Source organism: Zingiber officinale, chromosome 3B (assembly GCF_018446385.1).
Source record: "Zingiber officinale cultivar Zhangliang chromosome 3B, Zo_v1.1, whole genome shotgun sequence".
In the NCBI taxonomy this organism is placed as follows: domain Eukaryota; kingdom Viridiplantae; phylum Streptophyta; class Magnoliopsida; order Zingiberales; family Zingiberaceae; genus Zingiber; species Zingiber officinale.
In genome coordinates this window covers 50,725,021-50,743,926 of record NC_055991.1, presented here as the reverse complement: position 1 = coordinate 50,743,926, position 18,906 = coordinate 50,725,021, and the positions used below count along the sequence as shown (strand labels likewise).

The window sequence follows — 18,906 nt, the reverse complement described above, 5'->3', positions numbered from 1 at the left end:
AAGATAAACACATCATGCAACAAAATAATCATATAACCATTCATTAATTATAAATGCCATTTGACAATGTAAACCTGAATTACTGCCTTCGGCCAGCGTGCAAATGCTGCTTCCATAAATTCGTCAACAATAGCCAAATACTCATCTCCTTCCAGCCTTGATTGTCGTAATCCTAAATCTAAAAAGAAAATACAGATGTCAAATATAAGATACTTATATACATCAACATGTGTGCTTCTTTATGGAAATATAAATGAATAGAACAACCAATAGACCAACACAGGAGCATCCATCAAGCCATCATCACTGTCTTGTGGCTATGACAAGCGCAAGTATCAATAGACATCTAATTTCTCCCTATATTTACAATTTTGGACAAACAAATGCAAAATATAAACTATTTACTGTGACATTATATTTATAATTGTTTGCTAAATTATTTACCCTGCAGATTTCTCTTTTCTTAAATTTTAAAGTAGATGTTAGAGCCTTAATCTTACTTCTATCAACTAATCTATATTTGATGATTAATTATTATCATTTTGATTTCAAGATTACACACTATGTAAGTGCTCCTACCAATATTTTCTCTTTTCTTATATTCTTTTAGGTAGATGTAAGAACTTAATAATTCGACATTTTTGCAATTCACAAGTAAATATGAGACTTTTATTGGTTCATTTTTTTATTTACTTTATCAGAAAAAAATACATATATCCTAATTTCCTTCTTTGAAAACCAAATAAATTGCTTTTCTTCACCTTTGCAAACTTTATATTTGTGCATATCATCAGTTTTGAAAAAGAAAATATATAATATTCTTCGGCAAACAAATTGCCGTCTTCACTCCATAGCATGATTTGAAATCTCATACCAAGTGGCACAATCTAAGTGTTTTGTTTTAGTAAATTACCGACTCTTGATATTAATCAGCATAAGTAATCTCTCGTGTGTCTTCTGTATCATGTCATGCCTAACACTTGGCATGATTAAGATGAATTCAAATAGCATTTGTTATTTCTTTTAGCTCTTTCTCAAATATTCTAATGAATTATATAATTCCTATAACTTTTATAAATTACCAAGTTAAGTGGATTAGCATTATAGAAATAAAGCTTATATGAATTCATTTTGATACACATTGAAGTAAAAATTAATAAAATTAGACTAATTGATATAGTACATGTAAGTGAAAGAGAATTAAATGTAAGCTATGACACATGTCGAGTATCAATATGAAATAATACTATCTAATTGTCTATTTGTAAAAGTACATAAACTAAGTTAAACGACATTCAAGAAAAAAAAAATCATCTAAACTTGTCTTGGTATACTTCGATGCATTCTAAAACGTGTCAAGTATCAATCGACATGGTGACTACCATTTCACCAATGGACCAAAACTTTGGCATGTAATCCCCTATCTATGTAGTAGTCTTTTTTTTTCCTTCATTTTCTTACTCTCTCCACCTTCAATTTTTCACTAGCATGATATGTTTGCATTTGTGGGCATGGCTCAAGACTTTAAAGCTTGTTGCAAAGCATTATATCATCAATGACTATCAAATGAGTATAGTCTTGCATCTGTTCAAGTGGTATGGATCAGGGAGTGAAATACCCTGCCGTGTCACCCAACACACACGGTGTTTACCATTCCGTTGGCGACCGAAATCGGCACCTATTGCACGAAGATTTCGCCATCATGCGTGTGCTTCTGCGACGGCATGCGCGATAGAGGAATCGGATTTGATTCCTATCGAATCGAATCCTTTCATCGTGATCGTTTGTATAAAGAAGAGAAGGGGAGGAAAGCACCGATGGATCAGCGGCGAGCGACGGTGAGCGACGGTGAGCAAAGGCGAGGCGAACAGCGACGAGCAACGGCGAGGCAAACAGCGACGAGCAACGGTGAGGAGAACAACGGCGAGCGACTACGAGGCGAGGCAAACAGTGGCGAGCGATTACAAGGCTAGGCGAACAGCAACGAGTGACTACGAGGCAAGGCGAACAGTGGCGAACAGCGGCAAGTAGCAGCGAGGCAGCGGTGAGTAGCTCTGAACAGGTATTATTTTCCTTGTTCACAAACGGTCGGGACACCTCTAACCATGCCTCATACACGGGCACATGAACTCGCAGGTGACGTTGGAGGCGTCATGGGAGGCTTCCGGTGCTACCGAAAGCCACCTGTGTTGCCTTTGGCACCGCCGGAAGCCTCTTACGTTGCCTTCAGCATCGCCGGAAGCTCCAGCGTCGTGAGGCGAGGCGCCTTCGGCGGCGCCGGAAGAGTCGCAGGGCACCTCCCTCGGCGTTGGAAGCCTCCCCAACACCTTCTGGGTCCGCTGAAAGCTTTCCTGACACCTTCCGTCCCCGACGAAAACCTCCCTGACGTCGTCCGACGCCGTTAGAAGCCTCCGCAACGTGACTCATCGGAAGCCCTAAAACCCGAGTAATTGTTTAAAAAAAAATTATTAAAATATTATAAAATTCAGATTTATATTTTCATATTTTTATATTATTTTAAATTTCATTTAAAAATCTTAAAAAATTCTAATTTTTTAATAAATTATATTTATATTTTTATATATTTTTTTATTATTCTGATTTTTTTACTATTTAAAATATATATTATTTAAATTAAAAATTAATTAGATGAATAAATATTTAATTTATATAATTATTATATATAAAATTCCGATGGTAAATATATTTTTGACGTTATAAAATGATGACCATTACTTGGAAATATGTATTCTGTATTTTTCTTAATTTTTGATAATGCATAGATAATAACACCAAAAATAACAATCTTATGATCCAGCTTAGAGACACGCACGTTGATTAGAAAATTGATTTCATTGGCAATGTTTACATTGCAATATGATTGGACGCGATAGTGGAGTCATACGCGATCATTCTCAGTTTGGACAAATCCAATATCAAATGGGTCTACATCACCCGACTCTTGTTCTTCATTCTCTTTTGGTATTGCTCTTAGTTGAAGACTCATATTATAATGAATGTAAACCATCTTCTCCAAGCGACGATAAGAAAGACGATTTCGTACTTTTGTATGAACGAGGGAGAAAGTTGACCAATTTCTTTCACAACCACTAGAAGATATTGTTTGTGAGAGAATTCGTACTGCGATCTTTTTCAAATTTGGAGTTGATCCTCTATATTGTAACCACCACTCAATTGTAAGATAAATAAGAACAAAATTAAAATAGTATTTATATTTGTTGACAATAATTAGTAATAATTTTTACTATATTTACTTGCATCGATTTTATATCTGCATATGACAATGCAATAGGGTCGCTAAAAGAACCATATACCTCTCGAAATAATCAACTTTCATTAATAGTCTCAGCAATTGATTCTCTATTTGTATGTAGTCTTGATATTCCATGTCTGAATGCCACTAATAAATCATCATTTGTGTTAATCTTATTATGGTATTGATATGCCGGATTGAGATAATAACTACAATAATTAAACATATATAATTATTAATAATAATATTAAAAAAAAATTATCATTAAAAAATACGTACCGACCAAATGAATATATTTTCCCATTTGATCGTCCCATCTTGTAGTGATTATATCAATGTAATGTTGATATTTGGTTGGTGATTATAGACGCCTCTTAATTTCCTCTTTTGCTTCGTGAATTAGGCGATAAACATTGCTCATTTGTGGCTTCTTGTCCATATCGACTTTAAGTAGAACAACGTACAATGGTTCTACTGCTATAAGAATATCTGCGATATAGTCCCAAAATCTGACAGATATAATAATTTTTTGCACCTCTCTTACCTCTCTTACCTTTAGTCGTGTTAGAATATTGAGAGGTTTCTCAATCCTCAGAAGAACATGACCTTCAATCCGACTTTTTGCTGATTCAACGATTTTAACAGGAGAAAGTGAGTGACAAATATAATCGCTCCTAGTTGTAGAATCTCCTCATTAATAAATTTGCTCATTAATCCATGAACCCAATGATGATTATAGAGAAATTTTGTTAAAGATTGACCTTTTTTCACTACCTTCTTCACTATATCGAGCTTACCGATATCTTCTATCATCAAATCGATATAGCGTGCTGCGCATGATGTCCAAAATAATGTTTGATACTTTTACTCCAATAACTCTCCATCCCTCTTAAAGTTGGCACTATTATTTGTAATCATTTGTACTATATGTTTTGCACCTATCTCTTGAACTACACTATCCATTAAACGATATATGTAGGGTGCATCATGATAGTATGTAGTTGCATTAATAGATTTATGAAATATCACCTTTCTATTGCAGTATAGTAGAAAGTTGATAATGCTCGTCCGTGTAGGTCCTATCCAGCCATCACACATTAACGTAACCCCATATAAGCTCCATTGCTTCTTGCATGAGAGGATCCAAGTCTTTTATCTCCTTCACTTGTTCATCTAAATATGGACCGGCAATTTCATATGCAGTTGGAGGTTGAATACCAGGACCAAATTTTTGGATGTTGGACGCCATGCTATGGTAGTATGTGTTGTTTGTTGTATTAGGGAGAATCAGTAAATGAAATCTCGAGTCGTGCCGCCCGAAACGGGCGGTTTTTATCGTCCCAACGCGGGACCAACACCGGCACCGTAGCACAACAATTTTGCGTGTGTCATGCGCACGCAACAGAAGGAAGGAAGAAGAAAGAAGAAAAAGGAATCAATTTGGGGGATGAAGACCTACCTCGAATCATCAGTGAAAGCTTGGCGAGGCAGCGACGAAGCGGGGAGGCGGGGAGGCGACGAGGTGGCGGTGACGAGGCAGCGACAGTGAGGCTGCTGCGGTGAGGCGGCAGCTGTGGCGACGAGTGAAAAAAAATCGCGAAGTTAGAAAAAATTAGGGTTTATTAAAACTTTTAAATAAAATCATTATGTTTTTATATAATTTATAATTTCTAATTAATTATTATATAAATTATAATTATATATTATATAAATTAATAATTAATTAAAGAAACGGTTAATTAATTGATATAATTATAATATATAACTTTATATTGTTATTATTTTTATTAAAATTAAAAAAAAATAAAGTAAAAAATAGATAATTTAAAATAATTTTAAAAACAAAGTTTAAATTATTTTTATAAATTAAAATAGATTAAAATTTTGTAAAAATATTTAAAATAATTTTGAAATTTTATAATAATTTTAGAATTTTATAAATAATTCTAAAAAATTAATTGTTAAAAAAATTAAAAATATATATATAAATATTATATATATATATATATATATATATATATATATATATATATATATATATAAAAAATTATGGTATTGTATCTGTCTTAGGGGGAGGATCTTGATTCTCCTAAAATTAGGGAAATATGAACATTTCTGATCTAAACTTAAATTGTGTTGTCAAACAACAAAAAGGGGGAGATTGTTGATACAGTCTGACCTGGCTGCTGTTTTGATGTTGACACTGATTTAAGTTTGTATCAGATATTAATTAAACTCAGACTGATTAATGATCAAGGTTGATCATGTGGAGAGGAAAAGTCCAAGTACGGACACTTGGCACGCGAAGTCGGAGAGGGCTCGGTAGCTTGTTCTCCGGACTAGGTCAGAGAGGGCTCGGTAGCTCGTTCTCTGGACCGGACGAAGTCGGAGAGGGCTCGGCAGTTCGTTCTCCGGACTAGGCGCGGTAGCTCGTTCTCTGGATCGGACGAAGTCGGAGAGGGCTCGGCACCTCGTTCTCCGGACTAGGGGGCTCTGTAGCTCGTTCTCCGGACCGAGAGGGCTCGTTCTCCGGACCGGACGAAGTCGGAGAGGGCTCGGCACCTCGTTCTCCGGACTAGGTCCGAGAGGGCTCAGTGTTCTCTCGACCGGACGATGGAGTCGGAGAGGGCTCGGTAGCTCGTTCTCCGGACTAGGCCGAGAGGGCTCGGTAGCTCATTCTCAGCATCTCGGGTTTGGTATCAGGAAATCAGAGGCATTGGATCGGTCTGCTGACCGATCCAGTAGTGTACCAGGCTTCTGGATCGGTCCGTCGACCGATCCAGACGATACTATGCTATCTGATCCTCCTGGATCGGTCAGCGAAACTTTCGTGGGTTATCTGATCGGTCTCGTGACCGATCAGTAACCACACAGTACCTCTCTGTGGGTTATCTGATCGGTCTGGTGACCGGTCAGTAAGAAGCAATGCGATTTAGAACAATAGGCGGATCGGTCTGTGGATCGATCCACCTATAGGCTGATCGGTCCACAGACCGATCAGCATCATCCCAGACCGATCAGGATGTCTCCTGATCGGTCCAGAGGGTTATGGATCGGTCTGTTGACCGATCCACAACGATGTCGTTCGTCTTCTGTTGTTTCTCTACGATTTCTGATTCATCTGAACTAACCATCTGCTATAAGCTTTTTGAGTTACAGATTGCAGGTGTCGTGCCAATGCTCGAATTCAAATTAAGCTCCATCAGAAGAATAAGACCAAGTGATCTTTCTGCTGTGTTTCGCTGCAAATTGTGCAATTGGAGCGTCAATGTTCACTGGCTGCGATCAGTTGGCAACAGCTTGACTCTTGCTTATTGGTTCGAGCTCAGAGACACCAGTGAAGACCATGGATGGTATTGGTGTGAGTTCAGAGAACCAGATGAGGAGGAAGAGTGATTGGCGATGCCTGAGTTGGTCGCAGTGATTCGATACAGGTGACAGTGATTCGGCTCTGGCTGAAGACAGTGAGAAAGCAGAGGAATAAGAAGAAGGAAGAAGAGAGGTTTTGTAACAAGGATTTTGAAAAACTCTCTGTCGATCAAGCAAGGGGTTGTGTGTTTGAGCTCTTGGCTGAGGAACCTTCTGTCTTTGCGCTTTGCTTTTCATCGTGGCTGTAAGTTGATTGTTCATTCTTTTTAGCCACTAAACTCTGTAAGTCTTGTGCTTCATTTTCAAATCTTTTCTGAGACTTTGTAGAGAGGTTACTCCACCGAGAAGGAGAAATACTTAGCCGGAATTTATCCGGGGTGTGATCTACCGAAAGATCAAGGGATCGTCCACCTTACGGACACGCCGAGGAGTAGGGGCAAGTTATCCCCGAACCTCGTACATCCTTGTTGTGTTAGTGGTGGGTTGTTTCTTTTCCTTGCATCAGTTTTCTTTTTGTTTATTTCCGCTGTGCTAACAAATTTTTGTGAGGAATTAATTGAGTTTTAGTGGAGGCTATTCACACCCCCCCCCCCTCTCTAGCCATCCGAAGGTCCTAACAGTTAGTTGGGCTCATTAAGATTTTTAATAAACAAGCATGAACAAATAAGTTCTACAAGAAAATGAACAAGCTTGAACATAAACAATCTAAGCTCAACTCATGTTATTGGATGAACACCCTACTTGTGTTCCTTTTTATCTGAGTTAATTTGAGAATTGGATGGACATTAGATTTTTTTCAACCAAAGGATGACCCTCTACTATTCACATCGCAAATACTGGAAACTATGGTTGTGTTCTTGGAATGCTCCTGAATGATAGTCTGGTCTTAGTTTTACTGAATGTTTTAATCTTATTGAACTAATTTGAGTAGTAGAGGTTTCTCAAGTACTTTTGCCAAGATACTTGACAACCCAACCTTCCACTAAATATCACAGATTTTGAACTATGCTTCTGTTATTGGAATGCTCCTAAATTGTAACATAGTCTAACTAAGCTAATTTAAGCTTTGGAGAGATTATCAAGTATAGGTTCTTCTCACTGCAGCCTAATATCCCAATGTTATATGATCTCTTGTAATGTTGATCATATTGTTTGAAAGTTGATAACAGTAGTACCCATGTTGAGAAGTTGAAAAGACAGCTTACAAGGATTAGAACCATATAGTATATGTCACTGTTAGAGCTTTAACATTGGGATTAGGAGAATACGTGGTTCCAAGCTCTAAAATCCTATAACCATTAAAATTGATATGCAAAGTTTGTTTGCAAGTCTCAAAAGGTGTCATTGCCAATGTCTTAGCTCCCTTAAGTACCCAGGAAGATTATTGTAGGCTTTGTCATAGACTCATCAAACCTTTGTTAGTGCTTTATCTAAGCAAGGTGTGTCTTTTTGTATAAAACATGAATCCAAAATTTGGATTGCTTCTCTCCTATGTAGCACGGACACCCCTAAAAAAAAATTTTTGGGTGTGTCGGACACGGACACGACACGGACACGGACACGACACGCAAATACGCGTGTCGGACACGGCAAAAACCGTGTCGTTGACTTTTTCCAAGTTTGACCAGCCAGACACGGCTAGGACACGGATGAGACACGTTTGGGCACAATTGTAACAAAATTAAAAATTTCGAGGGTAAAAATGAAAAATAATAAAATTATGAGGACTACTTATTAAAATGAAAAAAAAAACCCTAAATTACTCTCCCCACTCCCGATTCCTTTTCTCCATCGCGACAAATTGTTTCACGCCGCGAGACGCGACCATCTCCCCTGTGCTTTCGACGCGTCGCCTGTTGCTGCTCGAAGAAGTCCGCCACAGCTCCACTGCTTGCAAAAGCCAGGCGTCGCGCCGTCGCCTGCTCAACAGCAGCCCTCGCAGAAGCTAGCAGCAGCCCGGCGCTGCTCACCGTCTCCCGTCGCTGCTCGCAACAGCCCACTGTCTCCCGTCGCTGCCCTCTTTCTGCCCAGTGCCCTCTTTCTGGTAAAGTGGTAAGTTTAGTTTTTTGTTTTTTCTTTTGAGATCACGAATTTGTTTTTGATTTTGGTACGATTTCTGGTAAGTTTAACAATAGGCTCCCCAGTCCCTTGCGTTGCTTCTTATTTCTTAATTGTTATTTCTGCACGATATGGATGTTTGATTTTTTTTTACAGTTTTACTTGTTTATTTAAGATGTATTTGGTGTATTGCATTTTGTTATGTTTACTTTTTGTTTGTAATGGATATTATGGTTGATCTAATATGAACATGATTTTCTATTATAGGATTTTTAATTTTTAATACGATATATATATATATAATATTTTTTATTTTTTTAATAATCGTCGTATCCTAGCCGTATCGTGTCCTATATTTTTAAAATTTTTCGTATCCCCGTATCCGTGTCGTATCCAATACGATACCCGTATCCGTATCCGTGCAACACTGCTTCTCTCTCTAGATCATACCAGGTTTGTATTGCTATACTAGATTTATATTGCTGAGTAGAAAGAAATAGGCTCTTAACTAGTGAAGCAATAAAGACCAAGGAGCACTCTATGTTCTGCATATTGCATTGAGCATGTGGAACTAAGATCAGGTAAAAATTTTGTAAACTTGAAGTCCCCAAGATCTCTAGCTAGTCTTCTGTTCATAGTCATCCTCTTAAGTATTTCATCCTAACCTTATAAGCTTTGGAATCCACATCTTGTACTCAAATCTCTTGACTATTGTGTACACTTGAAATTTTTCTTTGATGGAACCTTCTACAAAAATTAATGCAACCATGAAGGAGTTAAACACCTCGACCAATATATGCCTGCAAAGACTAGTTGTTGCCTTATTCAGCCCTATATAACTCAATCCCTAATCCATCATCCGGTAAATGCAGCTCAGGCATAGCAAAGTTCATCTCAAATCCATTCTCAGTCTGCAGGATCTTCTTTAATCAAACTCCCTTCTCCACATCAAAATAGCTTAGATCTATCTACAGAGCATGGTTTTCATTGGCTAATAGACCATTTGATAGATCTATGACTGTTGGATCGTAGAGTTCGATAGAAGGGGGGTGAATAATAATTGTTAAAAAAAATTCATTATTAAATTGAGTACGCAGCATAAAAATAAAAGACACAACGCTAACACAAACCAATTTTACTTGGTTAAGAGCCTTCATCGACTCCTACTTCAAGACCCGCACTCGTCGAGTACTTTCGTTGGGCAATCACTAATAATTCATAAGATATTACAAACTTAAGTACAAGAATAATTAAAAAAATACCGACAATACAGAAAAAGAAGTTGAATCGCAGGTTGTCGGAGGAGCCTCGCAGCGACGTAGGAACAGAGCGCAACAGAGCAGTCGTAGAAGAAATTGTTATCCGTAGCTCTAGGAAGGCTCCTTTTATAGGAGTGCTCCGGGCGCCTGGACCGTGACGTTGGCCCAGCCAATTAGCGTGCTCCACGTGGCGACGAGATAAGTTTTTGCACTCCGGACGCCCGGATCCCTTCCGGGCACCCGGACCACCATTTTCCGGCACATCAATTTCCTATAAGAAAATGTTAGTCCGAGACAAATACAAATTATACTACCTTGCAAAACAAAGTGTTAGTACAATTATAGAAAAAAGTGTAGTAATTAGATTCTGTCTCACCAATACCAGAATCTAGTCACGATCTCAAATTAGATTCCCGAAATGGTTCTAAGTTGGATCGACGCCTACTGTTCCCTCGAACGGGGAACGCGCCCTCACCAAGTCACTCCCCTCCAGTAACTTACCTTAACTTACCTGTCAGACATCTGATCAGCCCCTCGACCTGTCTAGACTTCGTGTCAACTATCTGGTCAGCCCATCGACCTAGCTAAACTTCCCTGCAATACTGAGTTAGCACAATAGATAAAATGGTAAGGTAAAACAGTGTTAACAGAATTCAAGTATAACCTAGGGTTATCTCCCCCTAGGGTTATCTCCCCCTAGGGTTGCCTAGCTTCACTCACTAGGACTTCCATTGTCTGGCTTCACTCACTAGGACTTCCTCTACCTAGTTTCACTCACTAGGGTCCAGCTTCACTCACCGGGACTTCCACCACCTAACTTCACTCACTAGGGCCCGACTTCACTCACCAGGACTTCTACCACCTAGCTTCACTCACTAGGGTCCGGCTTCACTCACCAGGACTTCCACCACCTAGCTTCACTCACTAGGGTCCGGCTTCACTCACCAGGACTTCCATCCACTACCTAGCTTCACTCACTAGGGTCTGGCTTCACTCACCAGGACTTCCACTTTGCCTAACCTCCAGTTAGGACTTCTCATCTAGTCCTGACTAAACTACTCTCTTCCAAACATCAGAATTAACTCTTGGTCAAACTGACCAAACTTGGGTGCATTGTCAAACATCGAAACCCTAGAAGCCAATTGCACCAACAATGACAACATTAGAACCATTGATGAGCGACACCTTTTCTTTATTGAATCTTCTCTATAACTCAAATGATATTCAATCCCCTGTAGAATGGTGAACAATTCATTTGCAATGGCTCATCCCTATAAATTATTAAGTTCATTGTACTTACAATCGTTCATATTTAATCAATTTAGACCCCTCAAACACTTTTGGATAAAAGTATTTGGCGGTTCATATGCAATGAAAACAAGTAAGAAAGACAATATATAGTCCTTGGACATTATGTAAGTCACTGCTGTGACAAACTATTTGAGAAGTGTAAATCTATTAAACAATTTTGGGAAAAAGTAATGAAAAATGTCAATCAATACCATATATATACATATAGTTGTCGATTCTCAAAGAATGCATTCATGCTAAGACATTGACTATTTGAGCAATCTAAGCCAATCAAGTACTTTGGGCAAAAGTACTTAATGGTCTCTATACAATTAAAAATATTGACCACGAGCAAACATAGACTCGTGAACCCTTAAGTAATACATTCATATTAAGATATTATCTATGTGAGTAGTGTAGGTCCATTAAGCACTTTTTTGATAAAATCTAAAAATATTTGGCAACATATGTGCAGTCGAAAATATCAACCAAAAGCATATATGATGTCCTAGAGTCTTAAAAAGGGATATTTACGATGAAACATTACTTATTTGATCTATGTAGATCCATTAGTAACTTTTGAATAAAAGTATTTTATGGTCTATATGCAATGGCAAATACCAACCAAGAGTATATGTGCACTCTTAGATCCTCAAGCATGATATCCTTACTAAGTGCATCCCTACTTATAGATACTATGAGCGGGGATCATATTTGCATTCCCAAGATGTCGAAGAGCTAAACACAAACACATTTATGATTTCAAACAATTTCAACTTCATAACATATTAAGCCCTTTATAACAACAATGTAAACAATCACAACATATAGTTTTATAATGCTATCGAGGAATCAAATATCATGTCATGCCTGTAAGCACAGATAGAAATTTTCATTCTACCAACAAACTAACTACGGCATGATGTCAAGGAGATAGTCGCGATCTCACAACGTCCTTCGCGAGGCCACGACATCGCGAAGACAGCCGCGATGTCATGGTTACCTCTGTTTATTTTAATCGATTTAGTTATTTATTTTACATTTTTATTTTTTCAAATTTATTTATTTATTATTTCTAACCATTAAATTAAATTCCTTTTTTATTTTCCTTTTAATTTTTTTCTCCTTCATTGTTAATATTTTTTCTGCTTCATTTTCCAAAGGGTACACAATGAAGGAAAAAAACTTCTTTACCTATTTAATAATGGTTTTTTTTTGTATCTATCCATGAAAAAATTCCTTTAAGGATTGTTAATTTTTTTCCACTATTTATCTACAAAGTAAACATGAAAAAAATAAACCTTTTTAAGATAGAAAAAATATATTATTAAAAATTAAAAAAATATATACTTTTAACCTTATAAAATATACTACTATAAATTAAATTATTATATATAAACTTAGTTTAATTTAAAATGGTTAAAAAAATATTAATTTAATTTAAATCTACTTGATCCTTCCATGTTTACTTACTTGATGGATTTTAACTAATGATAAATTAACTTTTACTCAATAAGCACTAAATATGTTATGAGATAATATTAAAATTTGAACTCAACTTTCAATATCTCAAAGGTAACTCAATAATAAATATCAAGGATAATAAAATATTAATAAAAATTTTTTAAATTAATATATTTATAATTTAAAAAATATCGAAATCATATCGACATGATATGATACAGAAACCATATCATTCTGGTCATAAACCAAAATTTCGACACGGCTCAAAATTTTAAACCTTGAATGTTATATCAACTATTTTTAAAGGGAAATAAGGATGACACAAAAGGAAATGTTTAATAAAAATCAGAATTGAAACAAATCAATCAAAAATTGACACAAAATGATGAACTTACATATGTTAGTCAAATCATGATAAAATGCAATAGCTTATAAGGAGGAAGAGGATGAAATAACACAATGAGAAAAAGAAAGGAATGCAACTGAATAAGCAAGAACTTACCCTAAAAAAATCTCTTTCGGGATTAATGATGGATTTGGACAACCCTGCTCATTATGTACATTACACTATTCAGTTAAGGAGTAAACCGGTTTAGGGGGGAATGTTGTTGGAATGGTTTTGGCAGTTTCAGGAAGGCCATTTTTCAAAGTCCGGTTTAAGAATAGGGAGTATTCAATCATTTACAACTTGTAGGGCATTTTTTAGGCATTTCTCAAGTCTAGCTAGGGGCACGGTTTGAGAAATTTTCAAAGATAGCTCATTGATAAAGTAGAGTTCTTTTAAAGGATCAGCAACACAATGCCTTTCCTCCTCTTCTTTTATCCAGGTTGCAATACCTCTACCCTCCCCATGATGTCTCCTCTTCTCGCTAAGCCAACCACCTCCAGCATTTTTTCCCACCTTACTCTCCCCTCCGTTTGTAAGAAGATCTTTGAGTTCAGATAGCAAACGGCATAGAAAATTTCCTCCGTTGCTTTTTTTTTGCCTCTTTCTTGTTCCTTTTTCTTCCTCTCGCTCTCCTCTGATCTTCCTAAGCTCAATTCATTCAAGTAAACAAATGGGTCCACCTCCTTAGATATTTTTATACTCATACCCATGTTGCGTCGTGTCAAATATCAACAGAGGTACAGAAGCGAGTTTCACCAAGTCTAAGTACCGTAGATAGTAAGGTAGATGCAAAGTTTTAATCAGGCCGAAAAAAATGAAGGAAGAGTTAAGGCCAGATGAGGAAAAGATAAGCAATATTCACAAATACACGCACAAAGATTATCTTCAAGAAGCTTCTGATTGTTGGTCCCAACATCCAGCATAATAGGTAGAATCTGTCATGCAGATAAGAATGATGTCATTTGTTTATGGAATTAAAAAGAAAGCCTATTAGGCACAACATTATTTTCCACTGTTAAACACGAAGAATTGAGCATAACAAAGATAACATAATTACTGCAATGTATAGATCAATCGTCATTGTCAAAACTAGAAGAAAAACAAAAATTAGCCATCTCTCTCGTACATAAGAAAGCACCATCTGTTTAAGGCATCATTAAATCAATTCTCATGATTGAGAGATGAAAAAATACTAACCCTCTGTGGATTGATTCCTGCAGCTGCAACATAAATGTCAAGTTTTCCTATAGGAATTCCAATACCCTGAATTCCAAGATCCCCAAGACCAAGAATCCGACTCCCATCTGTCACTACTATCATGTCTACCTAAAATACATAAGATAATCACATCATAATCCACAATGAAGCATTTTCTCCCAAATTTTAGTGTAAAATTAACCAAAAAGTTAAAAGTATGTGTAAAAAGGAAGAATAAAAACAGGTTTTATAAACCAAATGCAAAAAGGACTATTAATGCATGTATTTACCTTGTTGGAAAAGTGGTGCATAGTCTAGAACTTTAATATTTGAACTTCAGCTTCTCAATTTAACACCATTTTGTAATATGAACTTATTTTCCTTTCAATCCAAATGTCTCCTACTCAGAATTAGGTGTGAGCTTAAGTGACTAAAATATAATAGATTTACCATTCCAAGAGATTCTTTAGCAATCATAAGCATTATATCTACACCACCTTGTTCCATATTTTAATAAACTATTCAGTTTCAATAATGAACTGACTCATGCACACATGTTGCCTTTAGGGAGAGTTCCACAGTAGATGCACAAGAAGTCGTAAGCTCCTAGATAGATAAACATATCAACTTTTGTAGGATCACACAGCATCATCTTGTCTTTTAAAGCACTTGTATCTTCTTGTGTTCCTTAAATGAAAATGGGAAAGGGAAAAAGAGAAACATAAATCTTCATAACATAAAAAAAAGGCAATATTCATTAGTGTGCTTTTTGTCCATAGGAATATAGGATCAAAATTCAGTTGCCTTAAGATGAAGCCAGCCTAAGTTTCTGTGAAGTTGGGAAAAACATAGTAATTGCAGTTACAAGTTTGATGGGGAGCCATTGCACTATTAATGGGCAATTATCTAGACATAATCATCAAGTTAGAATAATGAATGAATCATGGTCGTGATGGTGATGGTGTAATTAATCACAGGATTTTAATCCCACATGATATATAGAGATCAATTTAAGATGCATAAATCTCATTTGATTATCGAATTGATATGATCATATTAGCACTTTATTATTTTGACATCTTAGTCAACATATAGCAAAAGTGATTTGGTTATTTCATAAAGGTTTTACACATCATCAATAGGGATATATCAAGTATCCACTAGGAACGTTGGTATTCCATATAGGCATGAAGGGAGTAGATTAAGTGTTGCTACGATTAGGGATAGTGACAAGTGATATATTAAGGAATGGGGGAAGTACATATTTTCTTTTGCCAATTGATGAAGCAAGATGGGAAGAGATAGGAGGAGAGAGCAAAGGTTTTTTTAAGTATTAAGAGGTAAGGAAGAAGGGAGAGAGGTTCTAAGAGGAGGGGAAGACACTTGCAACTAAGAAGCAGGATTGGAAATGCTTGTTACAAGGAGGGATGAGGCTTCTTATGTGTGGTTGCCTTTGCCTGATATCATGAAAGCGACATAAGACGTCACTAAACGGTGAAGTAGCGAGTTTAGGAAGTGACTGAGTTTGTCCTATGAATTTTCCCTTGTTGCTAGATGTTCTTTTAGTGCCCAAATTTTCTCACAAATGCTTTGAATCTCTAAATGACAACTTCGCCAATCTAAGAGAACACTAAAGCTTTGTTTGAGAATCAAGAATTTCTTATAATTTTTTTTTCAATGAAACTAAAAATTTTGAGAAGAAAAATTTTCAATCAAAATGAAATTTTGTTTGATAAAAAACAGCAAGAAAAGTTTTAAAAGAGATGAAAATTATAAAATCTTGTTTGGAAAAAAATAGACTCAGTTTGTATACTCATTTTTTAATGAAAAGTAAAAAATATATATTAGATTTAAAATATTTTCATAGGAAAGGTGATCATATTAATAGAAAAAACTATATTATTGTGCAAATATATCTATACAATATAGCAAACTACAACCATACTAAAGTGATAAACCGATTATCAATGAAATTAATTATATTAATTTGATTATTAACAAATAATTTATTATTGACATAATGAACAATGTTATCATTAAATAATTTATTATTGACATAATGACTAAATTATTAATGAGATACAAAGTCTAATTTTTATGTGAAAATATATAAGGATGAAATACAAAAAAAAAAATATAGAGAGAGGGAAATTAAAAATTCAATGAGAATAGTGTAAAATTTTAAAATGAAATTAAAAATTTTAAAATTAGACGACTAAATTACAATATTAAGTGCCAGGGAAAATGGTGAAAATATACAATTATGGGAGTTAAAATGAAATTTAGATAGTGAAATAAAAATTTAAAAACTTTAAAGGATAAAAAAGTGTAATTTGACTAAAAATCTAGAGGTGATATGAAAAATTAAAATATTTTAGAGATAATTTGTAAATATGATACCTTTAACATTAGGTTAAATTTAGGGACTCGATTAAAAAGAAATATTCTAAGGACATATGACTTTCATGTGATGGGTTGGGGAGGCAATTATAAATTTAGAAAAAAAAATAGAAATCTTGATATAATTTAAAACTTTAGGGAGGACTAAAAAATAATATTATTGGTGACACATATGAAAAGCACAAATATTTTTATGGCAAATGTTGTTAAGTTAATTATAATTTTTTTAAATTAAAGGATCTGACTTTTTTTAACATGGGAGGATAAAATTTTAGAGATGAATACAAATTATAAAAATATATGGATGAAAATGAACACCTTTAAAAATAGACATAATTCTCATATACACATTATTATAATTACTACTTTTCAATTATTTTTTTTATCAAAATAGAAAACTCTTCCAATAACTGTTAAAAATTTGAAAATTTTAAATATAAAATATATATAAAAACAAAAATATATATTGATAGATTACACATTGTCTATATTATTTTTTGTTTTATAAAACATACAAATTTAAAATTCAAATATTTTTCAGTTCCCAAACATGCCATAATCTTCTAAAGAGAGGATAAAGAAGAGAAAATAAACTAGTTGATATTTAACTTGCTACGTATATAACCAACTCTTGCAACTTGGTCTTCTATAGACTTTACCTAGAATTGGACGGATATAATCAAATAACAACGGCCAAAAAATAACTATTTCAGAGACATTGATCCACAGTTGAAGAACTGCCTTAGAAATATAGAATTATATATAATAAAACTCTTAGAAATATAATTGAAACCAAATATAATGATTTTTTTTCTTTATTGTTGGCATGGAAACTCATCAGTGTGTTTAATAAGCATATAACAATTGTCGACACCAACAAAAAATGTAAGAACCTCACTCTAAAACATGCATAAAATATATTCAGAAGAAAATTAAAACAAACATTTAAGAATAGATGCCATACAATTAGAAACTAATCTACTCCATAACACTTAAAGATCATTTACCTCATATTCTCCTAGTTAGAATGGTACTTTCAAATTTTATTGTTGGACTAACATGCCAATTGGAAAATTATCATAAACTCTTAAGCGATTTCAATATTAGCCTACAATTAGTAAAACAAAGTCTTGATTTTCAATTTTTGTGATGGTGACTATGTCACTTCAAATCTTACATCATAAGTAGTACTAGGATAACAACTTGCTTTAGAACACTCTGCTAATAATATCTAACCATTTGGAATTAGTATGCCAGTTTTTTTCCATCCCATACTAATCGATAATTATTTTAAAAGGTTCCAATTTAAATTTTTCATGATTTATTTTTGTAAAAAAGATCTCTGAACCAGAAATATAGTACTTTGTGAAAGAGCATTTCAGTTCTTCAATTCTAAGTTATTTTTTTTATAATAAACCTAACTAAAAAATCACTTGTTCAACCTATGACTATTTATTGGTGTTTCCTTCATGAGTATGTATGCAACCTGTTTAGAGGGCCAATTATGAATCATGGACATCATCTCTCCTTGGTCTTTTGCACTGAAATACATGCCACGTGGCCGTCTATACAAGCCTCCATAGTTTTCACAGATCAAACCAACAGTTGGAGTATAAACAATTGGAGCAAACTCCTTTATGTTGTCAATGAGAACCTGAAGAGACAAGCATATCAAAAGTTTCATCAGAACTATCAAATATTAAAACATCCAAGTCATTGCAACTTAACAAGCTCACCTTGTAGTATAGTGTCTCATTTCTATCATGTAGTCTATTCAGTATTCGCCACTTTGCTAGAGATACAGTAGTTTCCTTTTCACCTTTGGTATTATGCTCCAATGACCGATATGAGTCCACTAAGAAAAAGAGGAGGTAAGAACCCGGGAGAAACAATACATGAAATAATATATAGAATAAAATTAAAAACATATTACATGCATCATATAATTACAGAGAAAATGGGTGGGTGAAATAAACACATAGTACATGTGAAATAACACACTCGGATGATGAAGACAACCATGACAGTTAGCAATTTGGGACAAATAATCTCTACGTTTTTCAGTTTAAGCTTCATAGCTGTGGTATTATTGTATAGTACAATACAAAATAAAAAGTACTATTCTTCTCAATTTCAGATCATAAAGCAAATAAGGATAAACTTACAGTCTTACATATGTTCACAATGAGAAAAATAGCGTAGAAGTG

The 18,906-nt window shown here is 35.0% G+C and overlaps 1 protein-coding gene across 1 annotated transcript in view; it reads right to left on the bottom strand.

The window, feature by feature from the left end:
* Positions 1–18,906, bottom strand: part of LOC121968283 (NAD-dependent malic enzyme 59 kDa isoform, mitochondrial-like) — a 43,689-nt gene that overhangs the window by 8,993 nt on the left and 15,790 nt on the right. Inside the window, exons 3-7 of the mRNA XM_042518722.1 lie at positions 18,436–18,554; positions 18,186–18,353; positions 14,300–14,428; positions 13,977–14,037; positions 75–178 (exon numbers count right to left, since the gene is read on the bottom strand). Of these exons, the coding sequence (XP_042374656.1) occupies positions 75–178; positions 13,977–14,037; positions 14,300–14,428; positions 18,186–18,353; positions 18,436–18,554 (581 nt within the window). The remainder of the gene's footprint in view (positions 1–74; positions 179–13,976; positions 14,038–14,299; positions 14,429–18,185; positions 18,354–18,435; positions 18,555–18,906) is intronic.